The sequence below is a fragment of the Rhea pennata genome, chromosome 11 (assembly GCF_028389875.1).
Source record: "Rhea pennata isolate bPtePen1 chromosome 11, bPtePen1.pri, whole genome shotgun sequence".
Taxonomy (NCBI): Eukaryota; Metazoa; Chordata; class Aves; order Rheiformes; family Rheidae; genus Rhea; species Rhea pennata.
The window spans coordinates 23,797,773-23,817,924 of NC_084673.1; the positions used below are offsets into that span (position 1 = coordinate 23,797,773).

At 58.4% G+C, this 20,152-nt stretch overlaps 2 protein-coding genes across 2 annotated transcripts; both read left to right on the top strand.

The window, feature by feature from the left end:
* The first annotated feature begins 2,354 nt into the window (after positions 1–2,354).
* XPNPEP2 (X-prolyl aminopeptidase 2) lies at positions 2,355–10,435 on the top strand. The gene is made up of 21 exons (XM_062585063.1): positions 2,355–2,400; positions 4,113–4,186; positions 4,402–4,512; positions 4,602–4,665; positions 4,921–5,025; positions 5,162–5,248; positions 5,403–5,549; positions 5,657–5,758; positions 5,925–6,006; positions 6,400–6,595; positions 6,823–6,912; positions 7,017–7,126; positions 7,405–7,482; positions 7,587–7,658; positions 7,812–7,872; positions 8,024–8,093; positions 8,217–8,321; positions 8,640–8,699; positions 8,888–8,964; positions 9,706–9,804; positions 10,229–10,435. The coding sequence occupies exons 1-21, from the start codon at positions 2,355–2,357 to the stop codon at positions 10,433–10,435; spliced, it is 2,043 nt and encodes a 680-aa protein (XP_062441047.1).
* Positions 10,436–11,549: 1,114 nt separating this feature from the next.
* Positions 11,550–18,311, top strand: SASH3 (SAM and SH3 domain containing 3). The gene is made up of 8 exons (XM_062584715.1): positions 11,550–11,609; positions 15,932–16,027; positions 16,302–16,451; positions 16,544–16,685; positions 16,766–16,929; positions 17,118–17,324; positions 17,781–17,931; positions 18,065–18,311. Exons 1-8 carry the CDS (start codon positions 11,556–11,558, stop codon positions 18,250–18,252), a joined length of 1,152 nt encoding a protein of 383 aa, XP_062440699.1. The 5' UTR covers positions 11,550–11,555; the 3' UTR covers positions 18,253–18,311.
* Positions 18,312–20,152: the final 1,841 nt, after the last annotated feature.

Here is a 20,152-nt window from a genome sequence, read left to right on the forward strand (position 1 = left end):
CTGAGCACAGACCTCCTCTTGCTTTGCTTTCCATCTCACCCAGCCCTGTTGCAATTTTGCAGGCTGCCCCCTTTGCATCTGCATAGCCAGGTGTGTCAAGCACTCAGGAGCTGCGAGTTCGGCAGGAGCGCGCTGATGGGACTGGTCCTGCCCATCACCAACTCTTCTCTCCTGGCACATTCATCCTGTGAGATGGGAGCCACCAGGACCCTGACATACAGCCAGATGGCTTGGGGGTATTGCAATTCCCTATTTACAGGGCTACTGGGGCCCTGTAAATGCTGTTTATAAAGGAAGATCCCTGCTAGGTTTGTCAGCACCACAGCTCACAAGCCAGGGCTGCGATTAGCCCAACTGGATGGTTTGTGGAAGACACAGAAGAAGATATCCAGCAGCTCAGCATACATTTATGCATCACATCACAAGTGCCACTCGGAGGTGAAAGAGCAAGGCCAACAACATGCACAGAGGGTCCCATATTGAAGACACACAGCTGGTGCCCTGGCTCCAGGGCAGCAACAGGAGGACAGAGACAGAGGTTTCCATCTGTCTGCTGCCCGCAGCTCTGCCCCTGTGCCATCACACCGGTCCCTCAACCATCCTTTGCTCCTTTCCTAGCCTTGCTTTGGCTTTAGGCTGCACAAAGGCATTTTCATGAAGGGGGAAGAGCTGGTTGCAGGTCCGTCACTGAGGATGGAAAGCCACATGCATTGCTTTGCACTGGCATGTGACATTGCCGAAGGGTTGCACAGATTTCAGCACAGACCAGCCAGACCTGAACATAAAGGCACAGAGATGAAACAGTTATGGGAACAGGGTTGTGCCAAGACTCATGTAACACTCTTTGCAGGTCAGCTTTTCCCTTGGGCAGCATTTTTCATATCAGGACTGCTGGTATGAAGTTGCCAATTTACTTACTATAGCCGCAGAGGAAGAATGGCCAATCAAAAAAATTCAAGGGCCCATCTTCACCTGCCAGCCATACCCCAGGACCATCAAGATGTGTGCAAACAGGACTGTCCCTGCTGACAGTGGGCTCCCAGTCCTGCACACACTGTTAATGACCTACAGGAGGGAAGGGCAATTTATCTTCCTTTACTGGCTTTAATATTTAGCAACTGTTATTGATTAGGGTCTGCAAAGCCTCTCAGGGCAACAGTGGGCCTCCTGGTGCACCTGCAGGCTTAGCCACTCTTGTTGGGGGCCACACGTCCAGCTGGTGAGGTGGCCATGCCTGGGTGCTGGTACCTGCAATGCCGAGGCCGTTAGCTGGCAGACAGCAGCCCTGCAGGAAGAGCTGTGCTCCTGCCAGCCCTGTGACTCAGCCACCCCCAGAGAAACCGTCTTTCATCCTGCAGGAGTAGTATTTGTGGCTGTAGGCTGGAGACATCTCGGAGGAGTGGCCGATGTCCATGTCCCTGTGACCCGGCAGGCCCAGTCTGCAAGATACCTCAGGAAGGATGCAGGAAAGCTTGGCTTTGTCGGGTCATACATGGCCCATATGGGGCAAGTAACGATCTCCAAAGAGTCCTGCTGCTGCCCCTTACCATTGCTCTGTCTGGACACTCTCTGCCCAAGGAATAGGACCTCCAAATGCCTCCTGGCAGGTCCCGAGGGCTGAGCCAGGGTCTCAGCCCCAGCACCAATCTTGCCTCCGTCATTGCCCATCTCTTGAGTGGAAACAGCCGCTGCACACCTTGCAGCATGATGAGCACTTATCGGCCTTCATCTCGTTGTCATGCCTGGCAGGCTAGCATCCTGGGCAGGAGCCAGGAAGTTCCCAGGGTGCCACATCAGGGAAGTCAGTGGGTACAGGTCCTGCTATCCTGCTCCACGCTGCCCCAGCACCCTGCTGCAACAGGGTGCCAAGGGGCTGATGGGCAGACCTGGGGGCACAGGAGCAGCCCTCAAGTCTGCAAGCCCCTACATCAGCCCTCTGCAGCTCCAGTGAGAGGAGATGAGAAGTTCCCGGGAGGCGGGGGGGTGCAGGGACACAGTGCATAGTGCAGCCCCTTCTGCCCTAATTTTAACCCCAGGTGGGTGGAACCATGCCAGGCTGAGCTGGCACAGCCCCATCTGTGCTCTGGAAGGATCTTTGGACTCTGCTGACTTTGCTGTTTGCTTTTATCTAGTGGCAGGATCTGCTCTCAAGGAGAAGCGCTCAGCGAATAGGACAACAACCCCTTCTAATCTGCTACGGTTCGTGGCTCACCCATCCTGCATCCCTCTGCCCCCAGGGCAAAGACACAGGAGGAGGGACTCACCAAAGGCACGAGTGACACATTCCCTCTGCTCCCAGTCCTGGTCAAGGAGGCTCAGGGCAGCCAGAGAGGCTTGGGGTGGCCGGAGAAGCCATGCACTCCTCTCAGTGGATCATAGCCGGGGTGTTCCTGCTTCAAGGTAAGTCAGAGACACCTTGTGCAGAGTGAATGGGCTGAGGATATGGTCTGTCCCACAGCCCAGACAGAGCACTTGCCAGGGCAGGTGTCATGTCCAGGAATTGGGCGCCAGGTTGTCTCAGCATTAAGGATGTGGGGGGTGTTTCAGGTGAAGTTGAAATCACAGCTTTTGCCTGCCCAAGGGAATGTAGGAAGAACGGCTTTCCCCTTAGGGAGCAAGGTTTGTGCTGCAGCTCTGTCCCCATCTCTGCTGTCCTAGGGCAGGAGGTCCCGATCTCGGAGGAGGGCTAATCCTGCCTGCCTGGCTTAAGGTAGCCACATTCACGAGGGACAAGCTCTGGGGAGGTGATGTGTAAGAAGCAGCTCTCAGAAGGCATGGAGATTTCAGGTGTCCAAGGCCTTGCTATGCTAATGGTAAAGATTTCCCTGTTGCCCCATGGACCTGAGACTGATACTGTTGTCCTGAGAGGGAGAAAAAAGTCCCCTAGGACACAAGGCATTCAGCAGCAGGTCCTCAGCTGCTGCTGCCACCTGAGCCCAAGAGGAGAGCTCCACTAAGTGAGAGCTGAGCAAGATGAAGGCAGGTGCCTGAGGCTGGTCAGGTCCTGCTGCTCAGTACAGTACCTGCCGCATGCCTGAGTGACAGAGCATCAGGGTTCGAGCCTCAGCACTGCCATGGTGGGTCCTCACCATGTGCCCTCTAGCCTATCAAGGCATTTCTAGGCTCCAGCCCATCCAACTTGAGCCACCCTGACCTCTCAGGACCTGTTCCAGGCCTGGTGCCTGCAAATACAAGCACACATCCCAGTGTACGTCTGGGGCCCACAGTTCTGCTGGCGATGGGGGCAGGATGCAGAACTAGGAGCAGAGGGCTCAGGGCCCTTGTAGATGGTGGCTGACCTGGTGCCAGGCTCTAGCATTCCAGGACCTGAACCCCTGCCAGGGGTCATCCTTCCAAGACACAGTATTTCCACAATGCCTGTTTCCAATTAGCTCCATCGAAGCAGCCCCTGGCTCCTCTCCCACTGATCTCCCAGACCCAACACTGGCTTCTTGGCTGACAGGCTTTGGGCAGATATGATTGCTCCTTTGCAGCATGGTTGTAGCATGCTGGCAGTAGTTTCCCACCCCTCCCAGCAAACTCCCACAATGATGAAGAGTTTGGAGAAGGATGGTGCCCAACACACCAGATGTAGAACAGTTTGGGGGATAGGCCAGGTCCACTGAGAGGACAGTCCTGACCCCCCACGCTTCAGCCAGCTCCTCCCAGGGCTCCAGTGCCAGCTCTCAGCAGTCCATTATCCCGTCCCCCTCGCAGCAGTGCAGGGCTGCCTCCTTGACTGGTGTAAAGCAGGAGGGCAGCGATTGCCGGGTGCTGCGTGCTGCGTGCTTTGCAGCAGTCACACCCAGCCCGTGGGGCTGGCAGGCCCCTGCAGTGCTGGGGCTCGTGGAGATGTGGCCGCGTGCTGCTCTCAGTGCACACCCGCTGCTTGCCAGGAGCTTGCTTTAACTTGATCCAGGTGACATCGCTGTTTTTCCCTCACAATTCCCAAGGCTCAAAACACAATTTTCGCAAAGCAAACAAAAGCTAGACTTGATCTGTATTTGGGGCTGGGGCTCAGGGCCACTGGCTGCCCCAGCACTAGCTCAGCAGCTAAGGTGGAGCAGCCTGGGGCTTTGGCCTGAGACTCTGGGGTCTCCTCTCACCCCCAGGCTGCACCATGGGACAGCCGCAGCAGGCCACCTCTCCCAGGACCGAAATCAGGAACTGCTCCATGAACCCACCGGTGAGCCTCTGAAGATGCCCAACTCTCACTGCCAGTCCACCGCTCTCAGAATCAGTTGTCTGACTGGTCACCCCATGGCTGCCCTGGGGCCATCTCAGGGTGCCCAGTGCTTCCCCGGGGCCCTCACAGAGAAGGGGGCAGGCTGCAGCCATGTCTGCAGTTGGGACGAGCCACTGGTTGGGTCCCCTTCAGCATAGGTCTCCTTGTGCCACCAGTACCTGCCCCCCACAGCCATCGAGACGACAGCACGACTCACGGCTCTGCGGGGTGCCTTGAGGGCCAACGGCATCAATGCCTACATCGTGCCTGCCACAGATCCCCACATGGTAAGGCAGCATCCTGCCTGCAACCTGGTGTGCTGGTTCTGCAGTGGGTGCCCCGCAGGTGCTTCTCACAGCTCTGTCCTTGTCTCCAGAGCGAGTACATAGCGGAGCGAGATTCTCGCCTGGGCTGGGTGACCGGCTTCACTGGCTCTGCAGGTGAGACCACCCTCACCGCTGGCTTCCTCTCCCACCCTGCTCCCCATTCAGAGTGGCCCAGTGCCCAGCCTCAGGATAGCCAAGAGCTGGGGGTCTCCATCCTTGGGGTTCTCAAGGCTGGACACAGCTGCAGCAGTGGTCCTGCACCACACAGGAGGTTGAGCTGGGAACCCCAGGTGTTCCCACGCACCCACAGGTGCCCAGGCAGCCTGGCGAGAGGGAGAAGTGATGCCTTAGCCACCTGTCCCATCCCAGGCACAGGTGTGGTGACGCTGGACAGGGCTTCCCTGTGGACTGACAGCCGCTACTGGACCCAGGCAGAGCGCCAGATGGACTGCAACTGGGAGCTGCAGAGGACAAGTCAGTGCAGGACACTCGCTGTCCTCCTTTATGCCCCCAGCCTCATCTGGGCCCAGCACAGGTTGGGATGTGGCTGGTCTAGGGGGCCCAAGCCAGCCCCTTGGGCCCCATAGTGCCACTCAATTCTTTCTTGCAGTATGGATTAAGTCCATTGGGCTGTGGATCCTTGAGGCAGTTCCTCCCGGAGGGAATGTCGGCTTGGACCCCTTCCTCGTTTCCATTGGTAAGGTCACCCATTCTATGACACCTTTCCTGCCCTCAGCCTGCAGCACCCACTGGCCCAGCGCCCTCCTACCAGGGTACAGTGAGCAGTCCCCAGGTGGTGGTGAGGTGACCTTTGCTGCATGCCTGTAACTGCTAGTTGCTCCCCACTTCAGACACCTGGAACAGCTACAGAGAGGCTCTCCATGGCTCCGGCAGGACCCTGCTTCCCATCGAGACCAACCTCGTGGACCAAGTGTGGGGTGACCAGAGACCCCCTCCAGCCTCCAGCAAGATTTACAGCCTCCCATCAGAGTTCACAGGTACAGCCACAGTCTTCCCCTGGGTCGCTTGGCACCCATAGCAGCCCCTAGCCCGAAGTGGCCTTGGTGGATCCCAATGTTGAGTTAGCCTCTCACCCTCCTCTCAGGGAATAGCTGGCAGGAGAAGGTGGCTGGGATCCGGCAGCAGATGGAACAGCACATCCAGAGCCCCACAGCTGTGCTGCTGTCGGGGCTGGAGGAGACTGCCTGTGAGCAGCCAGCACAGCCATCTCCACTGCGGGGTCTGAGCTGCCATGCTACCTGTGGGCCCTGCACTGCACGCTGGTCAATGTGCAGGGGTCCTGGGTCTGCCCCGAGTCCTGGGGGCACTGGAGCAGCCAGCGAGAGCAGGTTCTGACATCTAGTTCCCGACAGGGCTCTTTAACCTCCGTGGAGATGACATTCCATACAACCCTGTCTTCTACTCCTACACACTGCTGACTAGCACAGATATAAGGTGGGCAGCATCTTCCCACAGGCACGTGGTGTGGCTGGCAGCTTGGCCCAGACCCCTCTTATCTTCTAGGGCCAGCACCCATGGGACCCTCACCTAAGATGCACCCCTGGACTGAGCGATCCCCTTTCCAAGAAGCCCACCATGTCCTGTAGAGTCCAGCCCCTATGTGTCCCCTCCCTGAGTCCCACATCTTGCCCAGGTCCAGCCTTGTCCATCCCACCTCAGCCTGGAGTTCAGCCGAGTTCCCAGCCTTGCATCCCCTCTGCAGTCCCTTACTCAGTGCCCAGGGCCCTCCTTTCTACTGGTGCACCACTCACTGCCTGCGCCTGGAGGCTAAAGGAGCCAGGCCAGCCCCATGGTTGTGCCTGCCCCAGCCACACATCCTGTCCCCAGACTGTTTGTGAACGAGACACGCCTGACAGCGGAGGCACGGCAGTCCCTGCAGACAGGCTGCCCTGGGCCCCTGTGTGTGGAGCTGCAGGAGTATGGCCAGGTGCGTGCCCACATCCGCGACTATGCCCAGGGCAATGTCACCATCTGGCTCGGCACCGAGTACACCACCTATGGCCTCTATAGCGTCATCCCTCAGGTAAGGCACTGCTAGCCACACCACATGCCACAGAGACCTGCCTGAGCCAGAGGGCCCAGAGAGGTCTGGGCCATGGAGCCTCGTTGCTGTGGATATGGGTTGTGCCCAGGCTCAGAGACAGCCCATGACATAGAGCTGCAAGGGCATGAGACATGCTGCAGCAGTCCCCAGGGTGGATAGGGTGGCTGGCCATGCCCAGTGATGCCATCCCCAGGCTGCCTTTGCAGGAGAAGCTTCTGGAGGACAGCTATTCCCCAGTGATGATTGCCAAGGCTGTGAAAAATGCCAAGGAGCAGGAGTTACTGCGGGCTGCACATGTAAGGGCTTTCCCCATCCTCTCATCCAGGAGCAGAGGGAAGGGCATCTCAAGGCCCTCTAGGGTGCCAGCTCACTTCCTCTGATGTTACTGGGCTGCCTGCAGGTGCGGGATGCCGTGGCTGTCATCCAGTACCTGCTGTGGCTGGAGAAGATGGTCCCCCAAGGGCTGGTGGATGAGTTCTCAGGGGCACGCCATGTGGACGCACTCCGCTGGTCAGTACCGCTGGCTTCACCTTCGGTGTGCCATGCCTGGGGGATCTGGGGTCCCTCAGTGCGCTTTGCCTGGAGTGGACAGGTGCCCTCGGTGCACCATATCTGGGGCAATATTGGTCCTCCCCTGTGTGCCATGACTGGTGCAGGGTCCTGGAAGCTTGCATGTGGCAAGGATGTCCCCTGGCTGCTCAGCACCCCCTGACCCCAGGGCCAGGACACCAGGACCTTTCTGGAGGGGCTGGCTGTGTCCACACATCTCCTTCCTTGCTGCCTTCCAGGGCCCAGGAGCACAGCCACGGGCCCAGCTTCGAGTCCATCTCAGCCAGTGGCCTCAATGCAGCACTTGCCCACTACAGGTATGGTTCAGCCCCATCTCCCTGGCAGGGCTGGGACACCAGAGCTGGCAGTGGTGGACAGGGGCTCTGAGATCTCCTTTGCAGTGACGCTCCTTCTCTCCCAGCCCATCCAATGTGAGCAGCCAGAAGCTATCTGTTGATGAGATGTACCTTTCTGACACTGGAGGGCAATACCTGTGCGTAGTGCTTTCCTCATCCTCCTCTGGCTACCCCAAGACAGCTCTGCCCCCTGTCTCACTGTGCCCCTGGCAGGGTGACAGCATGCTGTGACAGGGCTGCCAGAGCCAACGCTGGGGCCCCGTCATGCCCATTCACTCCCCTCTCCTCAGGGACGGCACAACAGACATCACACGGACCATGCATTGGGGCGTGCCAACCCCACTCCAGAAGGTATCAGCCCTTCTCATACTGCCTGGGCATTGTTCTGCAGTGCCGAGTGCTGAGGTCCTGGTCATGGGCCTGCAGGATGCCACCAGGCACTAGACACACAGGGAGTGTGTCTGGGGCACACTGTGCTAAGCTACTCACATGTCCCTCATAGGAAGCCTACACCCGTGTGCTAATGGGCAACATTGACCTGTCCCGCCTCATCTTCCCCGCAGACACAGCAGGTGGGTGCTGTGCCAGGCACAGGTCTTGGGTGGTCCATGCCTGCATTAATGCTGTGAAGAGCAGGGCAAGTGGGTGCCCTCACCAGCTCACTCAGTCCCCATCCCACACTGTCATTCCCTCAGGGAGAACAGTGGAGTCCTTCGCCCGTCAGGCACTCTGGGAAGTTGGACTCAACTATGGCCACGGGACTGGCCATGGCATTGGAAACTTCCTATCAGTCCACGAATGTAGGTTCTGCTAGTGTGTGGGGGGCCTGCTGCACACTGGGTGCCATCAGGTGCAGCATCAGGGACGTGGCCCGGCTGGGAGGGTCAAAGATGGTGGTGGGTCATGCAGAGTCTGTCGGAGACCAGCTAAGTCCCTGTTGCTGTTGGTGAACATTCCCCAGGCTGCCAGGCTCTGGGTGATGCAGTTCTTGCCATGTACACTCTGCCCCCACAGCAGCTGTGCCCTGGCATGTCCCTTCCTTGGAGGACTCCTTGGTGCATGCTGCCCCCAGAATCCCAGAATCCCAGAAGCTGTAATGCACTATGCTTCCTCCACAGGGCCTGTGGGCTTCCAGTCCAACAACATACCACTTACGAAGGGCATGTTCACATCCATTGGTATGTACGCCTGCACAGGTCCTGCCCACACCTCAGGCCCTTGGGGACAGTCCTGGAGCCAAGGGACCAGGCAAGGGGAAGGGGGGCCTTGGCCTGCTGCTCCATTCTGAGGCCAGTCTGGGCCTCTCTGGGGCTATATGTGTGCTGCTGAAGCTCAGGACTTGCTGAGCACCTTTCCTGTCCCCCAGAGCCTGGATACTACCGGGATGGCGAGTTTGGAATCCGCATCGAGAATGTTGCCCTTGTGGTTGAGGCACAGACTGAGGTAATGTGTTTCCTCCTTGCACCAAATGCCCAAGGAGCCTGCGGCTGCCTATTGCCCCAGGACTCCTTGCTGGGGAGCTTGGAGGTGAGACAGGCTGCAAGGCTGTGGCAACTGCAAGCCTAACGTTCTGGACAGGTAGGGAGCTGGAGGGCAGACAGCCCTGTCCCAAGCCATGGGCAACGTAGGGAGCCACTGGCCCTTGGTGCCAAGATCCCGCCCACTACAGAGGCCTCCTAGAGAAGTTGTGGTCCAGGGTCCTAAGGGACAAGGACATCTCCATGTCTGATTGTGGCTGCAGGGTCTGGCATGAGCGGGGACAGGGACCAGGTCCCTCTCCTTCCTCAGGGGCTCCTCAAGGGCACAGAGGAGGGTTGAGTGGTGCTCAGAGAGGGGCGTGGAGGCAAGTACTGAGGACAGCAGTGCGCATGAGGGAGCAGGCCTGCAGTGCTATGACACCTGGCCAGAGTGGCATGGTGTCGGGGTGACAGAGGATTGGAGTGGCATAGTGCTGAGGTAGCGTGAGGTTGGAGAGGCACAGTGCCATGGTGGCACAGTGCCAGGGGACATGGTGGGGAAGGCCGGGCTCAGCTCCTCCTCATGCTCCCAGGATTGAGATGAGGGCTGCTGGTCAGCCATGCCATAGTGGCCCCCACAACCCTCAGCTGGGGCACTGGGCACCTCTCTCAGTGCCAGTTTGGGGCAGGTCTGGGGCACACACCTCATATAGGCTTTCTTCAGCAGTACCAGACTGGGGAGAAGCCATTTCTGACCTTCGAGGTGGTGTCCCTAGTACCCTATGACCGAAACCTCATTGACATCAGCCTGCTGTCACAAGAGCAGGTACTGGGTGCTCAGGGCAAGTAAATGGGGTGGGCATTGGGCAGATATAGTGGGCAAATGGGGCCAGCGCATGGAACCAGGATAGGTGGGGGCAAGAGAATGTGGCCAAGGCAGGTGAACATGCTGGGTGAACAGGACCATGGTGGGCAGACAGCTGGGTAGGAGAATGAGGCTGGGGCTGGCACAGGACAGATGGATATAGTGGGACCTGCAGATGGGACTGGGGCAGGTGAACAGGGCTGGGATGGGTGCCTGGGTGGGTGATGAGGCCAGGGTGGGCTGACAGAATGGGTGAATGGAGATGGATCACCCCAAGGCATGCAACAGCCCTTGCGACTGGGGCAGTTAGCCAGCGCTGGAGCAGTTCAATGGGGCAGAAAGCCAGGGCTGCCTTCCTGTAGCGCTGCTCAGTGCCTGGTTGCAGATCCAGTACCTGAATACCTACTACAAGACCATTCGGGAGCGTGTGGGGCCAGAGCTGCAGAGCCAGCAGCTGGAGGAGGAGTACCACTGGCTGCAGAGGAACACAGAGCCCTTCCGGAGGAGCAGTGCTAGTACTACAGCCACCACCTTGAGCATGCTGGCCATCACCTCCCTCGTCTCAACACTGCTCACTGAGCTGCAGGCCTGACCGTGCAGCCAACCAGACCCACCACATGCCTCTTCCTTGCTAAGGCAACTTCTTCTCCCCATCATACACTTCCTTTTTTTTTTTTTTCCTTCTTGTATGCAATTAAACATGAGTAATGCCGGCGGGCGTGAGCACGTCAGTGTGATGTGCTGTGACAGCCCTGTGCACCGCCACCCTGTCCATGATGCATGGGGCTGCGGTGGTGTGCAGCCTCAGCCCCAGACTCATGGGTGAGACCCTGCCTGCACTACCTGCCCTGTCCTGAGCAGAGATAAGGTGCATTAAAAGTAGATTTAAGTTCGTCTGACCAAAAATGGGGGAACCTGAGTGAATGGTGCAGGGAAGTCACCCAGACCGGGGCAACTCCCTGACTGCCTTGCAGGTGCTGAAGGGCTGGCTGCTGGTATGTACATTTCCCTCCAATGCTTGCTGCCCAGCCATGCCCAGGGAAGACCTGGGGACATGCAGAGACTTCCAAGGGTGCAGAAGACATCATGACACAGGTGTCCTACAGTGGCAGGCAGAGAGAGCCTGGGCACTGTATGCTGCCATGGAGGACAAGTCTGGTGGGCACAAAGAGGAGATATGGTGGACAGGACAGGGATCCTTGGCCTTTGCATAGGGGAATCACAGAATGGTTGCAGTTGGAAGGGACCTCTGGAGATCATCTAGTCCAGCCCCCCTGCTCAAGCAGGGTCACCTACAGCATGTTAGACAGGAACACATCCAGGCAGGTTTTGAATGTCTCCAGAGAAGGAGGCTCCACAACCTCTCTGGGCAACCTGTGCCAGTGCTCTGGAAAGATCTGGGAAGATGGTTCCTGCAGCACCATCACTGAGGGACTTTCCTTGCACCTGGGGTCCTGTGGTGCCAGGGTACAAGATGGGCACCCGCCATCACCAAGGAGTCCTGGGCAGTGAGGCAGCTTCAAGGAGGGTTTCCTTCCTCCTGCCGCAGCCCTCACGGCCAGGCAGCCTCCCTGGGGCTGAGCTGCTGCAAGCACTTCTCATGTGACCATCGGCTTCCTGTGTGCTTCCTGGCGTCTGTGCCGGCGCGCTCACTACGTGCAGTGCCAGCCGCTGCCCCGAGCACTCTGCCATCACCCCTGGGCCCAAGCACCATGCTGCGCCGCAAGCCCTCCAACGCCAGCGACAAGGAGTCAGGCCACAGGAAGGTAAGCGCCAGCAGGACCCTGCAGCCCTTTGGCACTCCTGGGTGTCCCTGCATGCCCAGCACCCCACCAAGCCCCAGGCTGCCCACCCCTCCACCAGCAGGGTTGGGAGAGCTGGAGGCCACGGCCAGCACATGGGTGGCTTGGACACCCCAGAGCCAGAGCCCTGCGCACCCGGCATGGTTAGCCTCCGCCATCATGAGTCTCTGGGGCCTTGCTGGAGCTCAGTCCCAGCCAGCAAACACCCAGTCCCCAGGCTGTCCTGCATCCTGCTCCAGCACTGGCTTGGGGTGCCCAGGCCCCGGTGTGTGATGCCTAGCACAGACTCAGCAGCTCTATCCACACCCAGAGCTGGGGACAGAGCACCCCGGGATACCACGGGCAGCAGAGACGGCCACATCTGCGACGTACACAGGGTGCACAGCCTCCCCAAGGGCTAGTAAGGGGTATAGGCTGGGGAGGCTGCGGGGCCGGCAGGGCTCTGCATGCAGGGGGGCAGTGGGGCCAGCTCGCCCTTCTCGTGCGCAGCCTGAGGTGTCGGTGGCCGCTTCCTGCCGGGGTGGGTGGGGAGGCTCGCTGCTTAGGGCTGCTGCACCATGCGCGCAGGCTGTTGGGTGCACACGTCCCAGCCCGGTCCTTGCAGTGCTTGCATCAAGGTGTTTGCGGTCACGGCAGCACAAGGCTGCAGCCCCATCACGTGTGCCAGCCACTTCCTCTGGCAGTGCTCACTGGTACCACTCCGCTGAGCACGGGGAGCAGTGGCACCATGGCCCTCACCAGCCTCGCTGTCTTGAGGGCTGGCTGGGCATGGAGAGGACCACAAGCCAACCTTGCTGTCCATTTTGGCCTGCAGCATCTGCCTCCGCCCAGCGCCATGAGCCCCCCAAGTTTGCCTGGCTCCCATCTGGCAACAAATGCTTCCCTCAAGCTTGAGCTCCGGCTGGCTTGTGCCCTAGGGGAAAAAAGGGTGGCCACGATGGCTGGGCAGGCACAGCCTTGCAGGGACAGGTTCTCAAGCTGGCCACTGCGGGATGTCTGAGTCTGCCTGAGCCTGCAGGCAGCCTGACGCAAGGCATGGGAAGCTCCAAGTTCCCCCGCTGGGTCAACGGTGGTTGCTCAGAGCTGCCAGCAACAGAAATGCATCCAGTCCCTTGTCCCTCCTGCACAAGACGACTTTCTTGGCCCACACCCAGGCACTGGTGGCCAAGTTTTGGCAGTGGAGAGTTTTGAAGGGAAGCAGAGGGCTCAGGGCTGTGCAGACACCTGTGCAGGGCCCCATCCTGGTCTGCGCCAGACAGAGTCCGTGCAGAGGCACACGTCCTTTCGGCTCGCACTCTTGCAGAAAAGTTCCCCAGCTGCCTGCGGAAATCTGGATAAAATCTCCCCATGTTCGTGGTGGCCTGGAGAGCCCCAGCCCAGGGTGGCAGAGCCCGGCTGGGCATCCCCGCCCCTTGCCCAGCCGCACCCTCTGCTCTCACTTCCCTCTTGCTCCTGCTCGGGGCTCGCTGCAGCTCTTGCCAGAAGGGCCTGGCAGCCCGGGGCGCTGCTTCCCATGTGGCAGCATGCCAAGCACAGGCCCCTCTGGGGCTCCGGCCACGCAGCCACACGCCTCCTGATGTGCTTCATGCTGTGTGTTAAGTGGCTGTTCTTGCAACATCAGCTCCTTCTAGCCATAGGGCGCAGGCAGATCTCCTTGCAATTTTTTTACAAGCTCAGCTGTGGGGTGGCTCAGCAGAAAAGTCTCAGCTGTGGACATGTGCTGGATGAGTACGCAACAAGAAACCCTGGGTATCCCCTGCTTGAGCGCTCCCAGGCGCACTTTGGCGGCTGCCTGCAGACTCAGACAGACATTGTTTTCTTCGTGTAACCTGGCCAGGCACAAAAACGGTGAGAGACTGACAAGGGTCAGAAGGAGCAGGTCAGGGTGGTTGCACGTTCACTCTTAGATCTGGGCAGAGGAGACCAAGTGCTAGAGTCAGCGCAGGCTGGGTAGGAAACCAGCAGATGCCTTGGGAGATGTCACAGATCCAGCACTGATGGCTCAGTGCTGTTTGCGTTCAACACAAGGATAAGAAAACAACCAACAACGCCAAGATGTTTTGTCTCAAGGGGGCTGATGAAGCTGGGAAGGGTTCAGGAGCCTGGTGGGCTCAGGAGCTTTGGCATGAAAGTGGAGGCTCCACCAACATCTCCTCTAACCGAGCACATAAAGACCGGAGATGTACCTGCTGAGTAAAGCCAGGCCAGGGATGAAGCCAGATTTCTCCCACCCAAGCCAGCACTCTCCAAAGAAATTACAAAAAACAAATAGTAAAAGATGCTCGGTCAAGCCAACAAAAAGGAGAACAGGGACAGGAAGCCGTGGGGCCGTGTCCAAGGAGGGCCAGCCATCGCAGAGGGCCAGGAAGGGCCTTGCTCGCCTCCCACTCAAGCAGGAGCCCATGGAGGAGGGGTAGAGCAACTTGTGAAAGGAAATTGCTGCGTTTGTGGTAAAAGCAAAACCAAGCAACTCCATGTGTGCTCTGAGAGCAGGGGGGTGCCAGGAGCTGAGCGCGCCCAGCCCCGGCCACACGAACCTGCTCCCACAGCAAGGCTGGGGCCAGGCACCAAGGGACCTGGTATAAGCTGGAGAGCAAAAAGCAACAGCTCCCGCCAATGCAGTCATGCTCTAGCAGCCACCTCAAGACATTGTGGCAAGCACGCACCCAAGAGTTTGGTACATGTTAAGGAACACAAGTCGAGACAAGGCAAACATGTGCCATGCAGGGTCCCCAGGCTGTCTGGCTGCCACTGAAGGTGTTCCTGGTGCAGGGAAACTCTTCCTTCAGCCGGACTCCACATGGGAAAGCCCAAATTACCATAAACACATGGAGAAAGGGGAAGAAGAGTCAAGGAGGCCGCTTAGCAGGAGGCAGGCAGCCGGGCAATGGACGTGTGGAAGAGACAGCTGTTGAGCCCCAAGGATTGCACCAGGGCTGAGATTTGAAACTTACTTCAGTGGCTTTGCCACAAATTAGGAGAAAATTCGCTGAGATGCCATTGAGGGAGGCACCATTCAGGCTGAGGGATGAGGATCACAGGCAGAAAAAGTGGATAAGGTCATCAACTCCAGCCATGGAGCTGAAATGCAAGGGGAGCAGTGGGTCCTTTCCAGTCACGCTAAGCCCACACAGTGTCTTACAGGCTCTCAGCAACCAAAAACAGCCTTAGCTGGATAGGAGAACTGACCCCTGGCAGACCTGTCACAGCAGTGTGACCTCCCACATGCCAGCACCTTCCTTCAGGGTGGTCCATGAGGTTCCCCTTCATTACCAGGAGCACTAGGACAGTCCTACTCTACTTCCAGCTCTTGCTCCTAAAATCCCTGACTGAGCAAGGGATCTAAGCAGTGGTGAGCCAGCATAGCCAGCCTGCGTTTGGGTGCTGAGCAGAGCAGCTGCACATTGGAGCCCTAGGATTTTCCTGACAAATGCCCAGTGCATGTGTCACAACAGCACTGAATCAGTACAACATTGCACCGTAGCTGACCCCTCACTGCTGGCACCAGCAGTGCCAGTCTCCATGCTGAAGTATCCACAGCAGGTGCCAGAGCAAGGACTGCCAGAAAAACACAAAAATTAGAGATGTTTTGGGAAATGCAAAATGCACTTCTCACCCAGCAGTCCCTTGTGAGGACCAGCAGCTCCCAGCACTAAGCCTGTTTGCCTGGCAGATGCTTTTGGCTTTAGAAGTTGTTTGATCTGAAGGACTCGACATCCACAACAGTCAGCAGAGCTTGCAATGGGCCTTCTCCTAGCCTAGGGAAGCACAGCAGAGGAGTGTTTTTTGGGGGGGGGGGTGTCAATCCTCTGCCATGCCTGGAGTCCACAAAGCCTGCAGTCCCCTGTGAGAGATGTCACAGGAACTGTCAAGAGTCCTGGGGAGCATCCCACTATGAGTCAGGAGGAGAGGTGGTTAATGTGGCCCTGCAGGCACATGCAGCAGGATGCAAGCAGCCCAGCTCTCCCGCTGCACTGAGCAGCTAGGGCAGTACTGTGCCACACAGCCCCTGCCCGTGCACTGTGAGTGACATTGGCTCTCTTCATTCCCCTGGGTGTCTGCATCCCCTTGGGTTCCTGGGGCACATCTAGGCCCCTGGGGTGCTCACAAGATGCTTTGGCTCTTTGGTGTTAGCATGATGCAGAGACCAGGGAGGACACGCCAGTTATAAACCTCTTTGAACGCTGCCATCACCTCCATAGCTGTCTTAGCTTGTTGAGGTGCCCAGCACCAGGGCAAGTGGTAGGAGCCATGCACAGCACTCACACCTCTTTGCCTCCCCTCAGCTCTCCCTCCAGCGCTCCAGCAGCTTCAAGGACTTTGCCAAAGCCAAAGTCAGCTCCCCTGTGGTGACCGACAAGGAGTTCAACCTGGATGAGAATGTGAGTGCCTGTCCTTATGCACAGCAGCACCAACCCCCCCTTCTGGGACCTACTGCATCCCATTCCCATGGGGATCCTGCTCCCATGGGGCATCATGATCCTACGGAGATCCTATTCCAATGCATATCCCACACTCCCAGAGTCCCCCAGTTGCTGTTCACCTGAGCAATTGAACCCTCTGGTACTGCACTGGGAGACTACATTGGGAGCTCCCACTGCAGCCCAGGCCATGGGTAACTGGGGGGTCTGACTCTGCTCTCCATCCCCCTCCCAGATCCCTGAGAATGAGCCTGGCAGCCCCAGCCCCGATGATGCTGCACGGAGCAGTGGGATGAAGCTAGGTAAGAAGTGGAGAGCTGTCATCTCCCGCACCATGAACAGGAAGATGGGCAGAATAGCTGTGAAAACACTGGCCGAGGGGAAGGTGAGTCAGGTGCCTGGGCAGCCAGAAGAGCAGGATGGTAACCCCTGCTGCCACAAACCCTGCCCCAGCACTAACCCTGACCCTGCCAGCAGGGAGACGTGGAAGAGGAGGGGTCTCCATCCCCCCTATCCCCAGCCAGCAGCATAGAGGAGCCAAGCCAAGACAAGGTGCCCCTCTCCTACCTGGAAATGGAGGAAGATGGGCACCCACCCATTGGCTGCCAGATGTCCAGCGGTGAGTGCAGCTCCAGGTAAGACCCTGGTCCTTTGCCCCAGGGCCAGGCCAGCCCTGATGGTGCACTCTCCCCTCCACAGGCAGCGAAGTGTCCAGTCCCAGCCCCAGCCTTGCAGGCAACAAGCATGACAGCCTGCAACTAGAGGAGAGCAGCCCAGCCTACACCGGCCCCTTCTGTGGCAGGGCGCGTGTCCACACAGACTTCACACCCAGCCCCTATGATAAGGACTCACTGAAGCTGCGGGTGAGCCACCCCACAACCAGCCTAGGGACGGGACAAGCTAGGGCAGAGGGCAAGGGATGAGGCTCACACCTGGTGCCAGCCAGCCAGCTGTGGGAAGGAGGGTGGCTGGAGACTCCTCCAAGGGTGCCAGGCATGGTGGTAACTCTCCCAGCGCTCCCCAAGCCCTCATGCCCATCTCCTTGACACAGAAAGGGGACATCATTGGCATCATTGAGAAACCACCTGTGGGCACCTGGACTGGGCTGCTCAACAATAAGGTGGGCTCTTTCAAGTTCATCTACGTGGATGTCATCCCCGAGGAGACAGCCCCTGCCCGCAGGAGCCGGAGCCACAGCAAGAGCAAGCGGCCCAAGCCCAAGACCCTCCATGAGCTGCTGGAGCGCATCAACCTGCAGGTGAGGCCCAATGTAGGCTAGGGGTCCTGCAGGGGGACCAAGCCATGTGAACCATCCACCAAGGCAACAGCAGGACTGAGCAGCAAGCCAAGAGCATAGGGGCAGTTGGAGAGAAGAGGAAGCAGGGAAACGATGCAATCACAACAAGGAGAGCAAAGCAGCAGAGGAGGGAGACAGGGAACCTCTGTTCTGCTTCCCAGCCCCTCTTCACCCATCCTGTTATGCCCTGTCCCTCTGGGCCCCTCCACTTTATGCCCAAGCACTGCTGCACAGAGACACACAGGGCTCTTGCAGCAGGGCTCACCAATGGCTCAGGGCCAGTGCTCACTGCAGAGTAAGCAAAGCTGGGAACCTGGGTTATAGGTTAACACCAAGAGCCAACCAGGGGGAGCCTGCAGAGCCGTGTTGCATTCGGCTCACCTCCCTGCCACAAAGCACGCTGCCCTCTTGCCCCAGGAGCACACTTCCACCTTACTCCTGAATGGCTACCAGACCCTGGAAGACTTCAAGGAGCTGCGGGAGACCCACCTCAATGAGCTGAACATCACAGACCCCCAGCACCGTGCCAAGCTGCTAACAGCTGCTGAGCTGCTCCTGGATTACGACAGTAAGGGATGGGCCAAGCAGGCTTGGGGAGAAGCTCCACATCAGCCTGGGGCCTTCCAGACAAGCCCGCCCAGCAGCCTCAGCTCTCCCTGAGCAGCTATCTGCTGCCACTAACTTTGGCTTGTCTCTCCCAGCAGCAAGCGAGACAGAGGAAGGAGACAGCTCTGAAGCCCAGCCTTCCCCCATGGACCCCAAAATGGACATTCCCCGGGACTCGGGCTGCTTTGAAGGATCAGAAACACTGGACGGCAGCCGGGACGAGGTAGAGCTAACAGGCTCCGAGGGGCAGCTGCAGGCTCTCTCCCTGACAGAGTCCTCTTGAGCCCTCCCTGCCTTCCCAGACTGCCTGCTCCCAGGCCCGCCCCATCGCTGGGGAGAGCCCACAGCTGCTTTCTGCTCAGGCTCTGGCCTGGCAGCAAGACCGGACTGGAGGCAACTGCTCTTGCATGGGAGCTTTGCAGGAAAGCACGCGAGCCCCAGCGACAGGTCCTCCGTTGCCCAGAGCTGTTACTCCTGAGAGCAGTGCAGCATCCAGCTCGCAGTCCCAGACGCAGCTCCCAGCCCTGCTCTGCAGGCAGGCACGGCGAGGCTGCAGCAAGGTCAGCTCTCAGCCCCCCAGGGTCGCACATCCCAAGGGAATTTTATGCTCTGTTGCCTTGCCCTAACTCCCCTGCGCTGTCTCATAAAACAGGCACTCCAAGCACTCCAGAGAGTCCAGCAGAGACCCCAGGCAAAGCCTCAGGCTTGCCAGCCAGGACTGTATTACCTCTTAGGGCTTTATCCCACCTTGTCCACAGTTTAAGAGTTCTCCCAGGCTGAGCAAACACAAGCGCTCAGGACCCAGAAAGACACGGAGGTCCACAGCAGGCACTGATAGAGCAGCACTCAGCACAAAGCATGCAAGAGAGTAGAGGCACAGCAGTCCCACTGAGCCAGGTACTCGCAGCCAGAGAGGGGAGCTGTACTGCCTCCCTCTAGCATCTTCCTCACCCACCTGAACCTCAAAGCAGACAAGGCAGAAAAGGCTTCCCAGAAAGCTTGAGTCAAGTGGAGTAGGGTGGGAGGGAGGAAGAGGTGAGGTTCAGCTGAGCCCTGACAGCAGCCCAGCAAGGGCCCAGCTGCTTCCATGGCCCCAGAGCACCACAAGGCAAGCTGGGGAGAACCACCACAGAGCAAGCCAGCACAGGACCCTACTCCCTCAGCTCTGGGCAAGCAGGGTCCCCAGCACCCAGGCCAAACACCCCAGCCTCAAAGGCTCACAGCCTGTCACAGTACCCACTACCCAGCAGCACTTCTGGAGGGACCATGAAGGTAAGATGCCAAGGCTGAGCCAGCACCAACTGCTACATTTTTCCCAGGACTGCAGCCCTGGTAGTGGAGTGGTTCAGAAGCAGGGTGAGGTTGTCATCTCTATAGCTTCTGCATTGGGCTTGCCAGCTAATGCTGCAACACAGCACAAGCTAGCAGGGCAGCTCCTTCCAGAGGGTCCAGATCCCCACCTATGCACTAGCTGGGGCACCAGGGCTCTACAGAACCTCCCTGCTGAGGAACATGAGCCAGGCAGTAGCTAAAGCACAGGTAAGGTTAGAGAGGTTCCCCCTTCTTCAGGACAGGCTTGGGCACCAGGCCCATAGCAAATAAACAAACTAATCCCAATCCTGAGGTACCATGGAACCCATAGCTCTGCCCAGGTGTTACTTTGCCAAAGCCAGGCCCACTCAGGCCAGGCTCTCACTGTTGCACTTGCGCATCTTCAGCTCCTCCTCTGCAGCATCCACATGTGGGCACTGAATCTGTTCTTCTGCGCTTGACTCCAATAAAGTGTGCTAATACTTCTTCCTCTAGCCTTTGGTCTCCTCTTACCTGCATCAAAGGCTTGGGGAAAGGGCTGGGGAGCCAGGCACTCTATGCCACTTCTACACCACGAAGGGATCAGTGCATTTTCAACAAGGCTGCAGCCAATTTAACATCTCCCAGGACACCCCTCCGCTTTTGCCCTATGGTCTCCATAATTGCTCAGTGCAGGCTGAAAGACTCCTCACCAATTCCCTCCCTTCCTTTCAGCTACTGTGAGGCACCAGCAGGACCCGGATAACACACAGGTTGGCTTGACCACACCACAGAAGTGTAAGATGCAGGGGCTGAAAAGCTGCCAAGGGAAGGCAGCAGTCCGTTTGTGGGATGGGGAGCACGCACAGACAGAGGCAGAGGCTACAGCTCAG